At 36.9% G+C, this 19,994-nt stretch overlaps 1 protein-coding gene across 1 annotated transcript in view; it reads left to right on the top strand.

The window, feature by feature from the left end:
- The window catches only part of CPNE4 (copine 4), a 75,252-nt gene extending 59,014 nt beyond the window's left edge, over positions 1-16,238 (top strand). Inside the window, exons 9-14 of the mRNA XM_063303982.1 lie at positions 559-692; positions 5,826-5,880; positions 10,428-10,479; positions 11,792-11,925; positions 13,306-13,542; positions 16,011-16,238. Coding sequence (XP_063160052.1) covers positions 559-692; positions 5,826-5,880; positions 10,428-10,479; positions 11,792-11,925; positions 13,306-13,542; positions 16,011-16,142 — 744 coding nt within the window. The 3' untranslated portion in view covers positions 16,143-16,238. The remainder of the gene's footprint in view (positions 1-558; positions 693-5,825; positions 5,881-10,427; positions 10,480-11,791; positions 11,926-13,305; positions 13,543-16,010) is intronic.
- Positions 16,239-19,994: the final 3,756 nt, after the last annotated feature.

Genomic DNA, 19,994 nt, shown 5'->3' with positions numbered 1-19,994 from the left:
CTTCCATAGCGTGTCACAAAGTTATCATGCAGAAGAAAGCTGGAAATTAAATACTATCACAGAAAATACCCTGATCTATATGAATGCCATCCCAGTTACAAAGGAAGCTTCCTGAATATTGAAGAATAATTGGACCAGTGGAAGTGGGGTGGTTGTCAAATGAGTGCATTCTTTTAAAATAAAAGTAGCATCTTAAAATGAGCCCAAGTATCTGAGTAAGCAAAGGAGATGCTTCTTCTACATTGGAGTAATATTTGTCCTATAATTGATTCAGATAGGAATCTAACACCTACAGTACACTCTGTGCCATCTTTTTAAAAAAGAGATAGCAAGCAGAGGCAAGAAATGTAATGGTGCAAGGCAGAATCTTTTCAGTATGCAGCACATTATAAAGTACCAGCAGTTGGTTTGGAAGTGTAACACAAAATAGGTGCATTGTACTTGTTTCACATTCTCCACTTCCAGTGTTTATCATTGATTGTGATTAAAGATGATGCTATGAAGCATGGAGACAAACATAATAAGATGTGTATTGCTTTTTTCTTTTTTCTTTTCTAGGTAGCTATAGATTTTACAGCCTCAAATGGTGATCCTCGGAACAGCTGTTCACTCCACTACATCCATCCATATCAGCCAAATGAGTACTTGAAGGCCCTGGTTGCTGTTGGGGAAATCTGCCAAGACTATGACAGGTGAAAGTTGATCATGTTTCTTTCAGAGTAGTTTCTAAATACCCATCAAGTAATATGATAAAGCTGATAGTCAGATATTGATAGCTGTAGAGCAATACTGATTCTATTGCACTGAAAAACTCCAAGCATTCTAGCGTAATTGGGCTACATACAGAGGTTTGATAAGCACAGCCTGGTGAGATATTGATTACAAATCCCTAGATCTACTTGATAAATGCTGTTCAGAAATTTGGAGTCTATCTGAACATCAACCATTGGCTCAATATACCTGGACATGCATATTTTCAAGTAGCCCCCACACCTTCTATTGTTACATCAACGTTTAAATATAAAACACATATACGTATGTCTGATCTGGCATAACACTCGTTTGAGCAAAGCAGTCTCTATGTAGATTATTATGAGGACTTCTGGATTTGTGGTTTTAAGGATAAACCTGAATTTATGTGCACCTAATAGTATTTTGAATCATGACCCAAATAATTATTGATATGTAATACAGACTAAGGACTATTTAACACACTTCTAAGCCTTTGGTATTGGCTGTTCCAAGGCTTTTTATCAAACATTCTGTTTGCAAGTGGTACACAATGATAAAGTAAAATTGCATGGATTCATTGGGTGCGTCTGTGTTATGTTTGGGTCTAGTCCTCTTCACTGTAAAGAAGTAGCATTTCTTCTGTTCACTTGAAATATATGACAATGTCTGTCATATGAGATATCATGAATGTATAAATCAGATAGAAATATCACACTGACAATGAGTACCTTGGCAGACTGATGCTACTTCTGCTTCTGAATTATTCTTGAGGCAATTAGCCTACTTCACGGGATTGCTATTTGCATCATAATGAAGCTTTCTTTCAAAGACAAGCGAAGGACTTGAGTTGAACACTGCTGGAGTAGCGTAAATGAAACTTCTGCAAATTAGAATAAAATCCCCAGAGAGCCAACAATTATGTGTGTGGCAGCCAAAGGCTCAGATAAGAACTGATTACTATCAAGTGCTGTCCACGAAATCATACAACATCATTTCTTAATATAGCTGTAGGAACTGCATTTTAGTTAATAGACAGTTCTCCAATTTAGAATTCATTAAGCAAAGTTTAAGGTTACTAGAAGGAGTGAGGATGAGCATACAAGGATACCTGGCATTTCCTTTTTTCTCATGACAGTGTACATTCCTGGGAATTATTATGTTTCCCTTCCTTTACAACTTATAATTTTTATTTATATTTTGACCTAATCCCAGGCACTATACCTGTCTTGCCCTTCATTCCAAATAATTTCAATAAAATAATAATTTATGGCAAGGATAAGCAATCCATGGCCCACAGGTCACCTGTATCTGCCATGAAGCTGTTGCCAGGCCCCTAATCCTTCTTCACAGTTGTCCCCAAAATGGGTTGCAACATGATTTGTCACTGTATTACAGTGGCTAAACACATCACTAATGTTCAATACCTAACCGTTTGAAAACTGTATCTTTAATGTGTAGGGTAAGTGATCTGAAAAGCCATATGACATCAGTCATATCATTTGTACAATGTCCTCGTGACTCACGTGACATGACTTGCTCCCCCTTTCTCTTCCTTCCCCTTGGACACCCAAGTGGATGAACTTGTGCTAAAGATCCATTTTGGAAACATGTTGAAATCGGTCTGTTCATTTTTAAATTTGCACTTTTTCCTTTTCAAATGCCCCAAATTATGATAAAATAGTTTTATAGTTATACATCAGGATCTATGTTTTCCCATCCCAGGAAAAGTGCAAGGGCTTGAAAGAATTAGAGAAAGGGGCTACATTTATCCCTAGAATGCTGCAAAGTATCTTTTTGTCTCTGAATCTGAAAGGCTGCATAATCTTACTATTTACCTCTGTTGAATCTGTGCTTTAGACCAAACTGTGGTCTGCTCCCATAATATAACAGAATTTAGAACTGGGCTTTTAATGAACTAATATTTATTAAGGCTGTGCAGCAGTTCAGATTCAGTCTCCAACAGGTGCTTTGGAGCAAGTGGTGTCCTTGAAGGAGCAGCACCTCTGATACCTTAAAAGAGCCATGACTTTCCCTGCTATTGTGCACATTGGAGACCGGGGTTCAGTTTCAGCTCCTGCTTTTGGAGACTGAATACGGACATGGTGGCGCTGCATGTTAAACCGCTGAGCTGCTGAGCTTGCTGATCGGAAGGTCAGCGGTTCGAATCCACGTGATGGGGTGAGCTCCCGTTGCCAGTCCCAGCTCCTGCCAACCTAGCAATAGGTACCACTTCGGCGGGCAGGTAATGGCATTCCGTGTAGTCATGCCAGCCACGTGACCACAGAAGTGTCTATGGACAAACACCGGCTCTTCGGCTTTGAAGCGGAGATGAGCACCGCCCCCTAGAGTCGGACACGACTGGACTTAATGTCAAGGGAAACCTTTACCTTTACCTTAAGTGAATGCCTGACTATTTGGATTTTAGATGGACTTTTGCACATGATGAATGTTTGGGTTTGATTTTTAAATAATGAGAAACTAACTTGTAAATTCAGTAGAGCCAAAATGCAAACAGCCAACTAGTATAATAGCCTATTGGCCTTCTAATGAATATTTGCTGATCTGCTGTAAAGTTTCTGAATATCCATAAACATTTTAGATGCTGGCATATACAGTACACTATAAGTTTTAGTCTATCACAGAATGTGGACAATAAATATAGCTAATGAGGGGCCAACAGGGGTACTCAGGTTGTCTGTGTTAATAACTAACTTGCAAGTGCAGATTTTCTGGAATCCTGGCTTACCATTTTATGGGAATGCAGCTACGCTGTTTCTTATTCTCAGTCCCTCATTTATTCCTTGCTTTGTATTCATGGGTAAAAATGTGTTTATGTTTTTGTGATTAGCTTGCACATTTGAAACTCATTTAACAGATGGGGGGGACAGACTTCCTTTGCCAGCACTGCTGCTTTTATTGTTAATGAGATAAATTTATGGGGATAGTATTTGTTGGCTAATTCATTAGGAAATACCTTTTAGAAGTTAATGTCAGGGCAAGTATATTTCCCATGTTCATTAATTATTCCTTTTGTAGGTACCACATTTGTGTTCTCTATTTTCAAATACTTAGAGCTCAATTACAAGCACATGTTTCTTGCTAGTCAGCAAGTTCAGCTTCCCCAAGGCACCTAAGCAGCAATTTATTTTATTTTTTAAGGACAAAATTGACAGAGCAGTGATTAAAGTGGGTGCATATATTTTAATTTATTTTTTTTAAGAGCAATATTTCTTTTAAAATAATCTTATCATGCAGCAGTTATGCCATCTTTAGGTTTGTAAGGCTTATAGAGACATTTAAATTATGTAAGATTAAGAAATCAACCTCTGTACTTGACATTTATTTAATCAATCAATCAATCAATTTATATAGCTGCCCAATCACATGCAACCCAGGACAGCATGCAAGATAAAAACTAACATCACAATAACATAAAAAATAATAAAAACCACTAAGAAAGAAAAAAAAACCCAATAAAACATATTGCACACAAGACAACTTCACACAACCTAAAACAACCAAAATAATCAAGATGGACACAATACCGCCCCCCCCCTCCAATCCCTGGGGAAAAGCCAGGTGTTAAGAGCTTCTTAAAATATTGGCAACTTTTAAAATCAGCATATATTCAAAAGATGGCACAGCAGGATAATTAGCATAAAATTAGTTGGCTACTGGCTTTTTGATATAGATGGATATGAATACAGATACAGATATAGGTATAGATATAAAGACTAATCACAATGTAAAAGATGCTAACACAAAATTTCAAGACTTACTGTCAATATGCAATAGAACAGGAGTTCAAAATGCTGCACAGATTATGGTTATGTATTGTAGATAGCTTTATGTAAGAATCGTTGTATTCTGTTAAATGATGAAGAGACATGGTTATACAAACTTAACTTATTGAAGGTATTATGGCTGCAGTTTAACTCACACTTGGAAGTTAACAAAATTGCCCAAGTAAATTGCACAATAATCAATTTCCAGCAGAATGATATCATCAAAAGCAACCTAAGAGGCCAAAGATTTCTGCCTTCAAATACTTCAGATAAATAGCTTAACTTGAAGGAGATGTTGCTAGATGGCAACATCTAGTCAACCTTGACTGATATCAAAAGCCCAGGTTAGTAGTAGAACTCCCTGACTGGGAATTCTAGGGCTGTTAAATAAACTGGGAAGTAAAAGAAAAATCCAAGAAGGCAACAGCAAACTACTTCCATAACATTTCCAAGAAACCTAGATGTACTCACCAGAAGTCAAGTTCAACTCAAAGTCATCTTTGCCTTTTTTTAAATTTTTTTTTAACTTAACTGGCCATAATAGCTTCCTGGTTATCAAAAGAGAGGCAGAGATCTAGATATTGCATGTAGAGAGATCTCATGTAGAGAAAGCCCTATGGAACACTCTTTCCCCAGAGGTGAGGTGGGCACCCACTCTCCTTCGAGGAAAGGGGTGAAGACCTGGCTGTGCCATCTTGCGTGGGATGTAAGGAGGGGTAACCAACCCTGGGGGTGGTTAGCACCCTGAAGATGCTCCCATAAATTAAGAATGTTTTAACATCTACGCCTTGGTCTATATTATTTAAGAATATTTTTATTGTATTTTAATTGGTATTTATTTTTGTTTTTCTTGTAAACCACACAGAGGCAGTGACTAAATTTGAAATATAAATAAATAAATAAAATATTTGCAGATTGAGGTAGGCCAAACCTACATAATTGGTAGATTCAGGCATTGCCTACGAAGTATAACAGGGCAATACATCCAGACAACACTAATCAAATGTTTAAATATTGAGATAAAGTCCATGTCTTAGCAATTTACAAATGAAAAGGAGTCAACAAAACAGAAACTATGAAATATTAAAGTAGCTTTAGGAAAATGGTAGTATTGTTTCAAAATCTTTGATAAACATGGGCATGAATGAACAGGTTAGTTTGAAATTATATAGGAATGAGAGAATAACTTACTTATTCTTACAAAACATTTTTCTTCTTTGTAATTTATTTATGACTTTGGTGGTGGAGGAAAAATGAAATGTGATCAGTATAGCAAAGATCAACAATCCCTGTCTATCTTGATTTCAGTGATAAAATGTTCCCAGTGTATGGCTTTGGAGCCAGGATACCTCCGGACTATAAAGTAGGTGAACAGGTGAATCTTCCTCATTTTTTTTTTGAAGTCTCTAGCATAATGTATAAGTTTCTGGAGTGGGAAGCAATGGTGGAAATGGCAGGAGGGAGTGAAAAGGAGTGGCAGAAGCAATTTTAGATTTACCTGCATGATTTATAGTTTTGAGGCTCTCAGCTCAAATAACATCATGCTATGCATAATTCTGAATTCCAACCCAGTGAAGATAATTTTAAGGCCTTTAAGGCTTTTCACATAATATTACCATATGAGAGTGTTTCCCTTACCACTCAATTTCCCCTCCTGTTGTGACCAATTTTATTTTTAGCATACAGCACTGTTGATAGTTTGGGTGGTTATCGGAGCTTCAGAGGACTGGAATTAAAATAGTTTCTGAAAAGAATTTTGTTTTGTGAAGGCCTCTGAACAAAGGTGACCATGTTTTGTGATTCAAGAATGGGTTCCAAGGATTGAGGATGAAAAGAAAGATGAGGGCATGTAAAGCAGCATGTTTACATTAAGTTAACAAGACCACATACAGGCAGTCTTTTGGGCCACTGGATATAAATGGCTTCAATGATGTGCCCTTACTATGGCCAAAAGACTGATATTACAGCACTGGACAGATAAATGTATGGCTCCATTTATTCAACAGATTGAATATCTGATTACACTTGCCACTTATGAGCGGATTGCCTATAGATGTAGACTTTGTATGGATAAGTATAATGAAATATGGAATTCATTTATACAAAATACAGTAGGTTTAAAAAGTGTTATATAAGTGTATTAGAAATAAATATATATGCACTTGAATAATATTTACATTAGATAAGTATATATAGAATTGTAATTGTTAACTGTTATAGTGATATATTATTCTTTTTTCTATTGTAATTTTTTTCACTTTTTTTAAAGCACTTTTTATGTTTTTTTCTTCAAGAATGTATGTATTTGCATCATAATTATCTGTGTGTTCTTTTTCTTTTTTTGTTACTATTTTAAAAGCAAATAATAATAGTAATAATAATAATAATAAAAAATAAATGGCTTCAATGAAAAAATGGTGTGTTGACAACTGAGTACAGTTGTGAGCAGGATGTTGCAAGCTGCCCCAGCCAGCCACTCTGGACTCCCAAAGTTCTATCTACTATCCTACTAACCTCTCATTTTTAGCCATAGGTGGACATGTTCCCAAACAAAGCACTGAATTCCAATCATGCATCATTTTTATTTTATTTTATTTTATTTTATTATTCCAGGCCAGGAGACATTTTTCCAAAGACAGATTGCAGTAGGGGCTTTGCTTTGTAATATGTCACCTTCCGTGAAATTTTAATTGAAAAGTATCTTGTGAATGAAATAAAGACAGATTAGGGACCTCATACAGGTAGTCCTTGCTTAACGACTAGTTGCTTAATGACCATTGAAGTTACGACAGCCTCAGAAAGCGTGCTTTATGGCCTGTAAAGCACTTCCAACCATCACAAAATGTCGCAACACCCCCCCCCCATAGTCACGTGATCACAATCTGGGTGCTTGGAAACCTGCTTGCAGTTATGACCAGTTGCCAAGGGCCCTGCGTTCATGTGAACACCATTTGCAATCTTCTCTGCCGGCTTCCCCAAAAAGTCAATGGGGAAGCTGACAGGGAAGGTTGCAAGCTGCTGCTTCTTGCTGAGAGGACATCCTCTCATCTCTGGGGGCTGTTTCAAGAGCTCTTTGCCAAAGGATTCCTGCTCCGTGCAAGCTGGCACAAAGGATTTAGCTAAATCCTTCATGCCTGCTGCACGAAGCTGGAATCTTGAAGGATTCCACCCCCCCCCCCCCCAGAGACACCCCATGCTCCTTAACTTATATGCCATCTCTCCACTCGGGCCGAGAATCCTTCAGCAGGGAGCTCTTGAAACAGCCCCCAAAGATGAGAGGGAGCCAAGATCCAAGCAGGATTCTCCACTCCTGAGCAGAGAGACCCTTGCACATGGCCTGCGCCAGGCCTCCCAGGGTCTCCCCCACCCCGCCGAGGCATCCAGCATTCCTTACATGAGACTTTGCTTAACAACCCCCAAGATCGCTTAATGACTGCAACTGGGAATGCTGATATTGCAGTTGTTGAGCGAAGCAGTCATGTGCCATCTCACTTAATGACAGTTTCGCTCAGTGGCTGAGATTCTGGTCCCAGTAATGGTCATTAATTGAGGACTACCTGTAGACTGTTAGCTGTATGAGATAGATCAGAACAGGAAAATGACTTCACAGGAAGACTAAAACTGTACTTTATTGAGATAGGCCAGCCTTTCTCAACCTTTTGACCCTGGAGGAACCCTTGAAATATTTTTCAGGCCTTGGGGAACCCCTGCTCATTCAAGCTCAAATATAGGCCAGAGGTTACAAAATTATTATATTCATTTCATGTGTAGGCCTGTGTATATGCATTAACGGTGTCCTTAAAATAAAAATAAAGAATGACACTTATCTCTTTAATGTGAAGTTGCCAGAATTTGAAATTATTTTTAAATAAATCGTCATCTCCCGGGGAACTGCTAGTGACCTCTCACGGAACCCTAGGGTTCCATGGAACCCTGGCTGAGAAACCCTGAGATAGGCTATAGTAATAGAATCTTGAAAATCTTCCCTTCCCTCCCTTTTATTTCTCAGGAACTCAAAGAGAGCCAGTTTGAGTCTTTTTTTAATACTTTCCCATCTCTCTGGGCTTAATGCGTGCTTCTGTACCTGTTGTTGTCTTAATGGCTTCTGGATGTTTTCTCCAAGGTCATCTCCATGACTCCCTTCATCAACATCAAGGACCATACTTTAAATATATTATTGTCCATCACATTATATACCTTTGCATTAAATTATTTAAATTAGTAATATAATATAATATAATATAATATAATATAATATAATATAATATAATATAATATAATATAATATATACATATACATACTGTATATATATATATGAAAGATGTATTTCTTTAATGAGTGCTTAGAAAAGCATTCTACTTTCTGGGGCATAAATATTATTTACTGGGCTGTGTGAATGACTGTTAAGTTAATGTGGCTTATGTTTTGACTTAGACTTCCAACCTGTATTAAAAAAGAAACATGGAAGAGATGTATTAATTACTCCATTCATTCCTACATAATCACCAAGGACTTCCAGTGATTTATATGATAAAAAACCCCATAAACTATAAAAAAAGTTTAAAATGACTTAGAACAATAAGAAATTTTTTTAAATGACCTACCTAATTATGCTCTCGAGAAAAATTCTGTTTCAACCAATTTTCCCAGTGTCAACAGGGTATGTACTAGCCTGATTTCAGAAAGGAGGTTATTACATGAAATAGGGGGCAACGTCAAACAGTACAGTTTCTGGGCCATGGTTCTCCTTCACCTCACCAGATCAGTAGCAGCTTTGGAGTCCTTGGTGCCCTCTGAGCCTGGTTGTCTTCTTGCAGACGTTTCATTGCCCAACTAGGCAACATCTTCAGTGTGAAGACGTTCAGCACTGAAGATGTGAGGAACATCTTCAGCACTGAAGATGTTGCCTAGTCGGGCAATGAAACGTCTGCAAGAAGACAACCAGGCTCAGAGGGCACCAAGGACCCCACAGTTCAACCTGGAGATATTCTCTTTGATCAGTAGCAGCTTCTTCCAGATTGAATGTAATGGCTGGGTCAGTTCTATCCAAAGAAGGTAGGCCTGGAGATCTGTTGTTTGCAGCTACCTTTCTTAAAATAAGACAATATCAGTCACATTTCAAGAGTTTCAGATTCCATTGGGAAATGCACTTTTCCTAAATCATAATTTGAAATAAATAAGAGGGGAAACAAATAAGGTGATAGAAATTCAAAATCTATACTCTGGGAAGAAAACTGACACAATGACCATTTGAACGCTATATATGATTCTTTTTTTTCTTACAACTGCATAAACATGCATCACACTGTTAAGTATTTAATACCAAGGGTGAAAATTTGACCATAAGCATTTACAGAAATTTTCAGGCTGGCTCTATAAACATTAATTCAAGTTTGCATGAAAATGCCTCTTTTTTTTTTGTATTATACACATTTTTCCCAATAAAATGCTCATGCATTGTTTTCATGAGTATATGCTGTTTTTCAATATATGCATACAGATTTTCCCTAATTTACAAGCTTTATTGTTATTATTAGAGACTGTACTGCAGAATTTGAAGAACTTCAAATTTGAATGGTAAACTAAATTTTGGTACATATAATTGTTTGAAAATGCAAAATTAGATAGGTTCACATTCAGATATGAATTGACCAAATGGTTCCCATTCCCATTTCTTCTACCTTAGAAAATATTCTTGACTTGAATTGCGCAGATACTCTTCACTAATACATGACACAAACCTACAACTATGAAGCAGCACAATAAATTATTTTTTGAAAAGCCTTCGGTAGTGAATGTCTAGAAAAAAACTAATTTGAATTCTCCACTTGCCAATGAGAAACAACAAGAATTTTTTCAAAGCAAAAAATGTATCTAATTCTTGTGGGGGGGGGTGGCTTTGTCCACAGGTGTCTCATGATTTTGCAATCAACTTTAATGAAGATAATCCAGAATGTGCAGGTAACCAGCTTTTTTTTTTTTTTACAGCAAACAGTGTAATGCAGCTCAGCTGTTCACTGTACTTTTGATCAATTGTTAAGCCCAAACTGCATATTTAAATCTATGTATCTGCAAAGTACTGATCTCATATTCACTGTCCCTTGTATGCTTGCCTTGTTACAGCTCACACTCAGGGGACAGGTCATATGAGAACTGTTAATTGTAGTGCGCTACACACACAACTGCCCAGGATCAATGTCCAGCACTTTCAGGTATAGCTGGGAAAGATCTTGTATCTCCCTGAAGCACTGAAGGTAGTTGGACTTTCAGGAGTTGGACTCAGTATTAAGACGAATTCCTGCATAGGTGTTATTTTTGAAGTCTTAAATATGAATCATTTAGGGCATCCAGAAAAGGTTACATATAACAATTAAATGAGAATAGAAATTCTCATTTAATTTATAGGTTAATATATTTTATAATACAATATAAAATATAGGTTAATATATTTTATAATACAATTTATAGTTAACTGTTGAGCGTAGAACTAGTTTGTTGCTGAACTCTGTTTTAATTTGTTGCAGCCAGACAGTTTAATTATTTCATTTATGGGAATTTGTTTTATAGTTGATTGTTTTACTAGAGTGCTTTTCTAAAAAGATAATTTTTATTTTATTATATAATTTTATATAGCTCTCTTTGAGAAGGATGATGACGATGGCAACAGCAACAGCAGCAGTAGCAAGAACTATGCCAAACCATTCTTATTCAAGATCTAGATCTTATTCCAAGATTTCCATTTCAAATTTCTTAATAAAATACAGGTCTTTAGAAAGGCTATATAATGGTTTAGTCAAAAATTACTAAGGGCAGCTGGAGATAACAAAATGTACCAAGCAATTTCCATCTAATAATTAATCTCTATAAGCCTCTAAAGACATAGCATTTTTCTGATGCTCGCATTATTAGCAAAAGCTTCTATGACACACAAAATGACTGTACTTGCAAAGGCTTTTAATATCATCTGGGATGGTTAATATCTACAAAATGCACAGTTGAATGCTGATGGCAAGGAAGAGAGCTAGTTCATGAATGATATATGTCATATAAAAGAGGTCAGGTCAGTGGGGAGAGTCGCACTCTTTCAACTTTTTCAGAATCATGGCTGGGCAGACTAAATAGGCTGTCTAGCTGATCACTTCCATGAATAAGATTGCATGAGTTGCTTAAACAAAACGCACCTGGAGGAAACAATGGTTTCATGCCCTCCTTCCCAAGGGATTTGCTCAGTCCCTGCCTTCAGCCTTTCTTCTTCATCTTGTCATTTTACAAGGGATTCAAGGGGTTGTAGAAGCATATCAGAATTGCCTCCCGAAGCTTCAGCTTTATGGGCCAACCAACATTGCTCCCATCATTCAAAAAGTGGCTAAATCAGCATCAGAAGAAACGAACACCAAGGAGGCATCGGTAAGGATCACGGAAGACAATGAGTTCGTTTATGCTATCTTTCCTTTTGAGAGCAGAAAACACCAGATTAGATACACATTGACATACTTTAACCATCCTTGGACACTCAGCATCTGAGCAGTACTAGCATAATGAAAGGAGAATTTCCCCCACTCTTTCAATGCACACATTTTGTGTTTTCTAGTTGTGGTGGTTTTCATTGTAGAAATGGGGAGAAGAGTAAGCATTTCCAAAAATATATGAAAAACTAAGCATGTTTTTAAGGTATAGTTAACTAGATTTGATACTAACATTAAGATATTTGCATACCCACCAGCGAATACAAATTGTGGTTAAGATGCTATCCTTAACTACAGTCAAATGCATAATATTGATGTGCATGTTGTGCCAGGCCTAACTATGTCCTAGCTTTCTGTGTCACATGGAAGAGGTACTGATGATGTTCTATGCATAATTCAAAAATAGAATGTCTTTATTATACTATTTTATACAGCTGTTAATTTATACAATCACAGTAGCTGGTGCCAATCCAGCTGCAGTTCTAAACCAGTGATTCCATAGTCTCATTGGAAGTTAAGTCCTGGAAAAGTTTGTTGCATTTAAATTAGTTTCTTTTCCTTTCAATGTAATTAAAGACAATCATGGTCATCTTTATCTGGCTCATAATTTCTGCTACCTTTATAATCATTTATATATTGAGGGTTTTTTTAGCAAGACTGGGCAGCCAGCAATTCATATACTTTTCAGATACAGCCAGCAATTCGTACACAATTCATAGAGAAAGCTGGTTGCCACTCAAATTATATACTGGTGCCATTAAACTAATTACTTTCAGAAATCTTTTGGTTCTTCCTTTGGATTATTTCTATTTTTTTTATAAGATACTCTCCTAACATTTACTCAGGAGAGTGGGTGAGAAAAGTTACTATATTGAGTTTATACATTATGCCAAACCATAGCATGTTTAACCATGGTTTAGTGAACAATCCACAATTGGCAGGTTCACACAACATGCACACTATATACCATGATTTAGCAAGTAGCTGCTGATTCAAACAACACACTGACCCAAAGCCAGATTAAACACATTGTGACTTATTATGTTATATGATCCCAGTCTACATGAATGTTATATGACTGTTCTGAGGGAAGCATATCTTACTGTTGCCTCCATACCTCCTGTAGAATAAGTGTATCTTGTAATTTTAACTTGTTTGTTTTTATTACATTTATTTAACTTTCCGCCTCTGGTCATCTTCAGTGAAAAGTGCCATAAAAATAGTTGCAGTGGGCAGCTGCCAGGGGATCTCAGCAGCATTGTTTTTATCAATGATTGCCAGAAGTGCATTCAAATGTTGATGCTCCTTTTCTTCCCTTTAGCAATATTTCATCTTGTTGATTCTGACCGATGGAGTCATCACAGACATGGCTGACACGCGTGAAGCCATTGTCCATGCCTCTCACCTCCCCATGTCAGTCATCATTGTTGGAGTCGGAAATGCTGATTTCAGTGACATGCAGATGCTTGATGGGGATGATGGCATCCTGAGGTCTCCCAAGGGAGAACCAGTTCTACGAGACATCGTTCAGTTTGTGCCATTCAGAAATTTCAAACATGTAAGATTTGTTTCAACTGTATTATTTTTGATAAGGCATTATTTCTTAGTTCAGGGATTCCACCCATAAATGCTATAGCTATCATAGTAATCTTCACACATAATTCAGATAAAAAGAGATTCAAGGGTGATTTTTAGTGAAGTAAATGTTCTTCTATGTAGATATATGTGTTACATTATATTTTAGGTGTACACCTAACATAACATATGTAAAGTATTTCTTGCTATTCTTGGCTAAACATGACGTTTGAGCCTGTCTTAAGAGAGAAAGGCTTTGATTAAATGCAGAAGCATAAGTAATAAAATAATATAAATTGTGGATTACAGAACATACTGATTGCCTCTTCTACCAGCAGACAATTGAGAAGTAAATCAGAAAAAATGTAGATCATGTGTATTTTAATAGCATTACTTATTTAGTAAAATAAATTTATAATCTTCTGAAAAAGTCACAATATTGGAATATAGAAGCATAAACCAGTGAAAATTAATATTGTAGAATGATGATTAAGATGGGGGAGATGGAAGAGTTTTGGTCTGGGTATTACAGAATTATAGCCCAGCACTGGAGGATACTAATGTCATTACAAGATGAACCATATGCTAGTTAAAATAACAATATAGTGTGAACATAAAACAAAAAATCATGATTCAGACTTTTAAAAATGTAATCTACATTAAACAACTTGATATTATTAAATCTACCATAAAAAATACTATCCTGAAGTCAATTCAGCAGCAAATTCCTGTCCCCTAAAAGGAAGATTAAATAGAAAAAAATTATAAAACAAAAAATATCCTGCACACTGGCCAGCTTCTTTATCTTATCAATTTAACTGCCACTAAAACTAGTCCCAAAGAAATCAGTGCAAGTTACCTATCTTTATATTAGTGTACATTCATATAAATATACAGGGTCATATATGTATATGTGCGTGCATGTGTCCGTGCGTGTATATAGATACACATATAGTACATAACACAAATGACTCTTGTGCACACATTCACAAATAGAGAGACATACTTACCCTGGAAAAATTGGAAATCTGGACTCACCTAAAATAAACCTATACATGCTTCTGTAATAGGCCCCATTAAGTTCAGTGGCTCTTATTGCTAAACAAGTATGCCTAAACCTTCAAGCCCTCAATCAACATGTACTGACCACCAGGAGGTAGTACATGACTAGTTTCATCCTATATTTGGACTCCTCAGACATGCATAACCAGATTTTTCTGTAGAGTTCAAATCTTCTTTCAGGAATTGCACTCATGGACCATTGCACTTCAGATGACTACTGCATATACAGTGCGTTAGCTGTAGGAGCTATCCATGTCCTGGTGCTCACTAGTGTTGCAGGAAGTTATATACAGAATCTGTCCATAGAACGACATTTACAGTCAACATTTCCTTAAGCTCTCAAAGTAGAGAGATACAGATGTTACATTATATCATGTCATCATGTATGAGGTATTAGGGTGGGGGTGGGGGCAGGTAGAAGTCATGTAATAGCTCATACAATACCACACAGGATATACACTGTATAAAAATAGAGAAATTTCCTCCCTCTATAAGGGGGATGGGGTAGAAGTCATGTAAAACCTCATACCTGAGGACAAGGCATAATTTAATATCAATATTTATCTACTCTGAGAGCTTAAGGGATGGTGGATTGGATATACCATTCTAAAGATGGATACAGTCAACATGGTAGCCTTATCCTCCTCTTTGTTATCTGCCATGTATAGAGGGAATATCTGCAATGGAGACCATCCCTGATTGATGATCCTGATTTTTTAAAATCTTCATTTGTGTGGTGGACCTCCATGGGCAGAGGCCAATTCTTACCTCCTACAGCTGGGAGGGAGCAGAGGGTGGTAATAGGAGACCAAACTAGTGACTTTGCTCCATGCCTTGACAATGCCTCTATTTCAACCACTTCCTTTCATTATTTCCACCAGAATTTTCATTCAGTCATTCACAATGCTATCTTCCTCTGTTAATATATTCTCAGTGAATATATGGTGTCCCAGTCTAATTCATAATTATTGGAAGGAGGGAACAGACTCATTTTCCTTCTGGGTAAATACTGTATTATACTTAGTATAAGTTGTTTCAGAAGTGATGGCTAGATTGAGGTAAAATGTCTTTCATCAGCCAGTGCAAAATAGTGGCCAAGAGATTGGCTTTGAACTGGGAAGAGTGGATTTTCCATTCAACTATAGAGATCACCAAGTGGTGTTAAGTCAGTCAGCCAACCCTACCTGACAGGATTGCTGTGTGGATAAAATAATACCCTCCCTTCTACATATGCATGATTTTAACCTTGTAGAAGAAATTTAGGATATAAATGTAAGAAATAAGTGCTACAGGTAAGTTATGAACTCATCACTGTCAGTTATACAAAAAAGTTGAAACAATTTGAACAGAACTGAGGTAACATACATTATTTTCTGCCATTTCTTGCAGGCATCCCCAGCTGCATTAGCAAAAAGTGTTTTGGCTGAAGTTCCAAATCAAGTGGTCGACTATTATAATGGCAAAGCGATTAAACCAAAATGTATGTCAGAATATGAGTCTTCCAGGACACTAGCTCCATGAACTTCCCTGGACACTTGACAGAGTACAGAATACTACTATTTATAACTACTGTACTTAAAATGAAAATAGCACTTTTTCGTGATTTTTATCTCAAATCCCTCTTTTCTTTTCTTTTTTTGCATGTGTAGCCTAAAGGCTTGCAGGTAAAGATTAAGCAACTGTATTGTTGAAGACTTTTTATGAAAAACAAACAAAATTATTACTCTTTACATTACAGCATGTCATCTTGAAATGAAAAGTTATCTGTATCTGTTTTTTATACAGGTTTGTTGAAATTTTGCTAAATTTCTTATTATCTTTACACTGTAAAGCATTTTGAAACATTTATTGGAAGTTGATAGCCAAAATATCTTTGGGTTTATCTGCTATGAAATGAAAAGATTTTTCAAAATGGCAGACGCATGGATTGTATTTTGCATGTTCCAAAATAAAAACAACACAGTTTTGCAGTTGTTGTGTGTATTTCTTGCCACACAGCTGTTTGCTCAAATGTTTTCATCCACAATTCCATTTGCAAACAATGACAATTTCTGTTACCAAAAATTCTCCAGACTATTTCAGGAAATTACACCTTCATGCATGAATCTAAGATATATATAACAAGCATGGCAACTGCTTGCTTATAAGAAATGTGCCCAAACATAGCCAAGAGTATGAATGTTTTGTGATTATGTAAAACAAAACAAAAGAAAACAAGGCATAACGCACAGTAAGAGACTACAGTTATCGCAATACTTCTTAATGGTATTTACATAATATGTTAAACCATGGTTTGTTTGCATTAACCAAAATTGACCATTAAGCTTTAAACTGGTTTACAAACCACACTGGCTAGTTTCACAGAAAGCACTAAATCAAAACATGCAAATCACACTGCATCAACCAAGCAAATGTGTAGGTTTTGGCCAGTAGACCTTATGCCATGTTGTAATAGCTTTAGTTGTTATGGGATTTGATGGCCTGTATTTTGGATGTGTGTGTTTTTATAATATTAACATTTGGTCAGTTCCTTTCATTCAATGTCTGTTGTATTGCCGATTCTAAGAAATCCATCTTGCATGACTTTGACACGGCCAGTCACTAAAGGCATTACCTTCTCACAGACTCTTAGCTTTCTACAAAAGCCTGCCATTCCTATGTTCTGAAGTTGGGAGGGTTGTACTATGTTACAGAAAAGCTACAGATAAGACAAACCCAGTAATGCAAAGTTGATGCAAAGAATTCCTAATGGCATTTGAATACTACCAGCAGTTCAGTTGGAGTATTTGAGGATTGGGAAATATTGGTGACAGCCCTCTGTATCTTGTGATTGCCATCAGGAGTTCCTCAAGAGAGTATAACTTGGAAAAATTTAGAAATAGTAGATTTCTGCATCTGAGTTCTGGGAGTCTATTATATTTTAAATTTAGTTTAAACTGCCTTGAGAACATCAGTTAGTAGCCAGGATAAATGTCCTTCCATAGGGAAAATAAATAAGCTGCATAAATGGTTACAAAAGAGGATATGTTAAATTCTAAAAGGCTAGCTTTCTTTTAGAAATGGCTCACTGGGCATTGTGTTGCTGAAGGCCTGGGGGCACACTACGTTTCAGGGGAAGCACAGGCCACAACTGATGGGACAATGACGTGAAGTTAGGAGGGTTCCATTACATATATGAGCAAGACCACGCATGTTTTAAGTCTATTCTGGGGATTACACAACACTTTATTGTGTTTTCTACTTCAAAAATGAAAAGAAACTGGATAACTGATTTTCAGCTATTACACCATGAAATTCAGTGGAGTCTGCAGGGAGAACCAGATGAACAGAAAAAGAAAAGGTTGGGGATTGTAACAAGCCATGGGAAGGAAGTCCTCTAAACAGGACATACTGTAGTGGTCAATGGACAAAAATTGTTAATTGAATACAATGTGCCCTAAATAGCTTGTGCTTAACAAAGAGGAGAGCAAATTTAGAATGTATTATGCTACAAAAAGAAGATTCCCACCCAATCTGGCAGATTGCAAGACTACAGTCAGACTTAAGAAGAAGAAAAGTATTTTATTGATATTTCTTATACTTCAACTGTAAGGGATACCTGTTAACTTGAGAAGCTGTTTGGACCTGACACTCAACTCTAAAGCCCATGGATGAGTCTCTATGCCCGTACATTGGAGTAGGATTTTATTGATTGAAGAAATTAATACTGCATGACCCAATACCACTTTTTTCCTCTTACTATCACTATTTATAAGACAAGATTACTCATCTTACACAGGTAAATGCTTTTCCACTGATTTTTCAAACTGGTAATCCCTCAATAGCCCACTTCCAAAAGCTCCAGAATTTAGCAGTCATTGCCCCCTCCCAGTGATGAGATTTAGGTTGACTACCAATGAACTTTCAATCTTAAATGACACACAATCACTACCTAATTTTCATGAGACAGTGTCTTCTGGAAAATTCCCTATGCTAGGGGTACCTTGTGGCCCTCTGACCATATAATATACCAATATACGTAATTTTGTTTGGCATTAACCCACCCCACCTCACATTAATTTATGAAGGATATATGCAGTTTCCATTGTGAAAGAACACATGTCTGAAAACTTGCTATGTGGAATTTTTAAAGTGCATTTTAAACTGATGTTACATAAAATGAGGAAGAGCAACCTGTCATGAGTAAGGATGGCGAGCAGGGGGCTCCCATCCGGACTGTCAAGCGCATGCGTAGCACTGAGGAATTGGGCAGCCATTCAAAGAGGCACAGATCGGGACTGCCTTAACCCTTGGGGGTTATATGTCTGGGTTTTTCCCACGCTTCTTCAGTTTGTTAGGATTCCTGTTATGTACCAGCAATAAAACATTAGAGACCAGTTCCTTGTCTCAGCGTGGTTCCTGGCTGTTAGGACACAACCAGTCCCATCCTAACAGCTGTGGCAATGTGCTCTCTTCCAAGCAGTGCATGACTTGGTTGTGCTGTTAAGGATGGTGGTAGTAGAAAATCCTGTCCTACAGGACTAGCAAGAAATACTGAGTACAATCTATTTGTGTGCTTTAGATTCAGCATCCTTGTTGGAATTAAATGCTATCGAAATCAAAGCAACTCTGACTTACTGATGAAACCATAGTTTGCTGGCTTTGCTCAGAATGCTATGCCACAAACTATGATTGACAAGCCACAATGATTAGATTTACACAACTTGCTGAGCCATCCACAGTCTGGCTTAGCAAAATATGTGGACCCAGCCATTACTTGTTTTGCTCCCATTAAATCCAGCTATCACACTTAGGCTGCAAATCTCCAGATGACCCCTAGAAGGCAGCAAAGAAACTCAGAAAGTTGTAGCTTTGCTGATTCAAGGTCAAAACAGCCCAAGGGGAAGCGGAAAAGGCTATACAGCTCTTCTGATAATTTTGCCTTGAAAAAGCCTTTCACACAGCCTTTTAAGCTGTGTTTTGCATGGCATGCTACATTTTCTACTTATCTCATGTCAGGAACTAAGCCCTTGTTTGGGCTTCACTGAAGTTGCATCCTAAAAATATTTCCACAAGCTGTGACCTTATTTTGCTAACCTGAACACATTGTCTAAGAAATTAGTTCTGTTCAGTCTAAAGGATTTAATCCCAGGTGTACATAAGGCTGTGATCAAAGTAAAGAAAGCAAAATAAAAAAAAAGCACTCAACAATTGCAGCCAATAAAATGACTGGTCAATCTGCCCATGTAATAATAATAATAATAATAATAATAATAATAATAATAATAATGGTACTGACACAATGCAAAGCAAAACAAAATGCCAGCCTCCAACCTATTTTTGTCCCCCCAAAATGCTTAGGTGTTCTATACTGTATAGGAATTCATGGAATAT

Source organism: Candoia aspera, chromosome 4 (genome assembly GCF_035149785.1).
Source record: "Candoia aspera isolate rCanAsp1 chromosome 4, rCanAsp1.hap2, whole genome shotgun sequence".
NCBI lineage: Eukaryota > Metazoa > Chordata > Lepidosauria > Squamata > Boidae > Candoia > Candoia aspera.
Note: the sequence above shows the minus strand (reverse complement) of the source record. Positions and strands in the feature narration are given on the sequence as shown.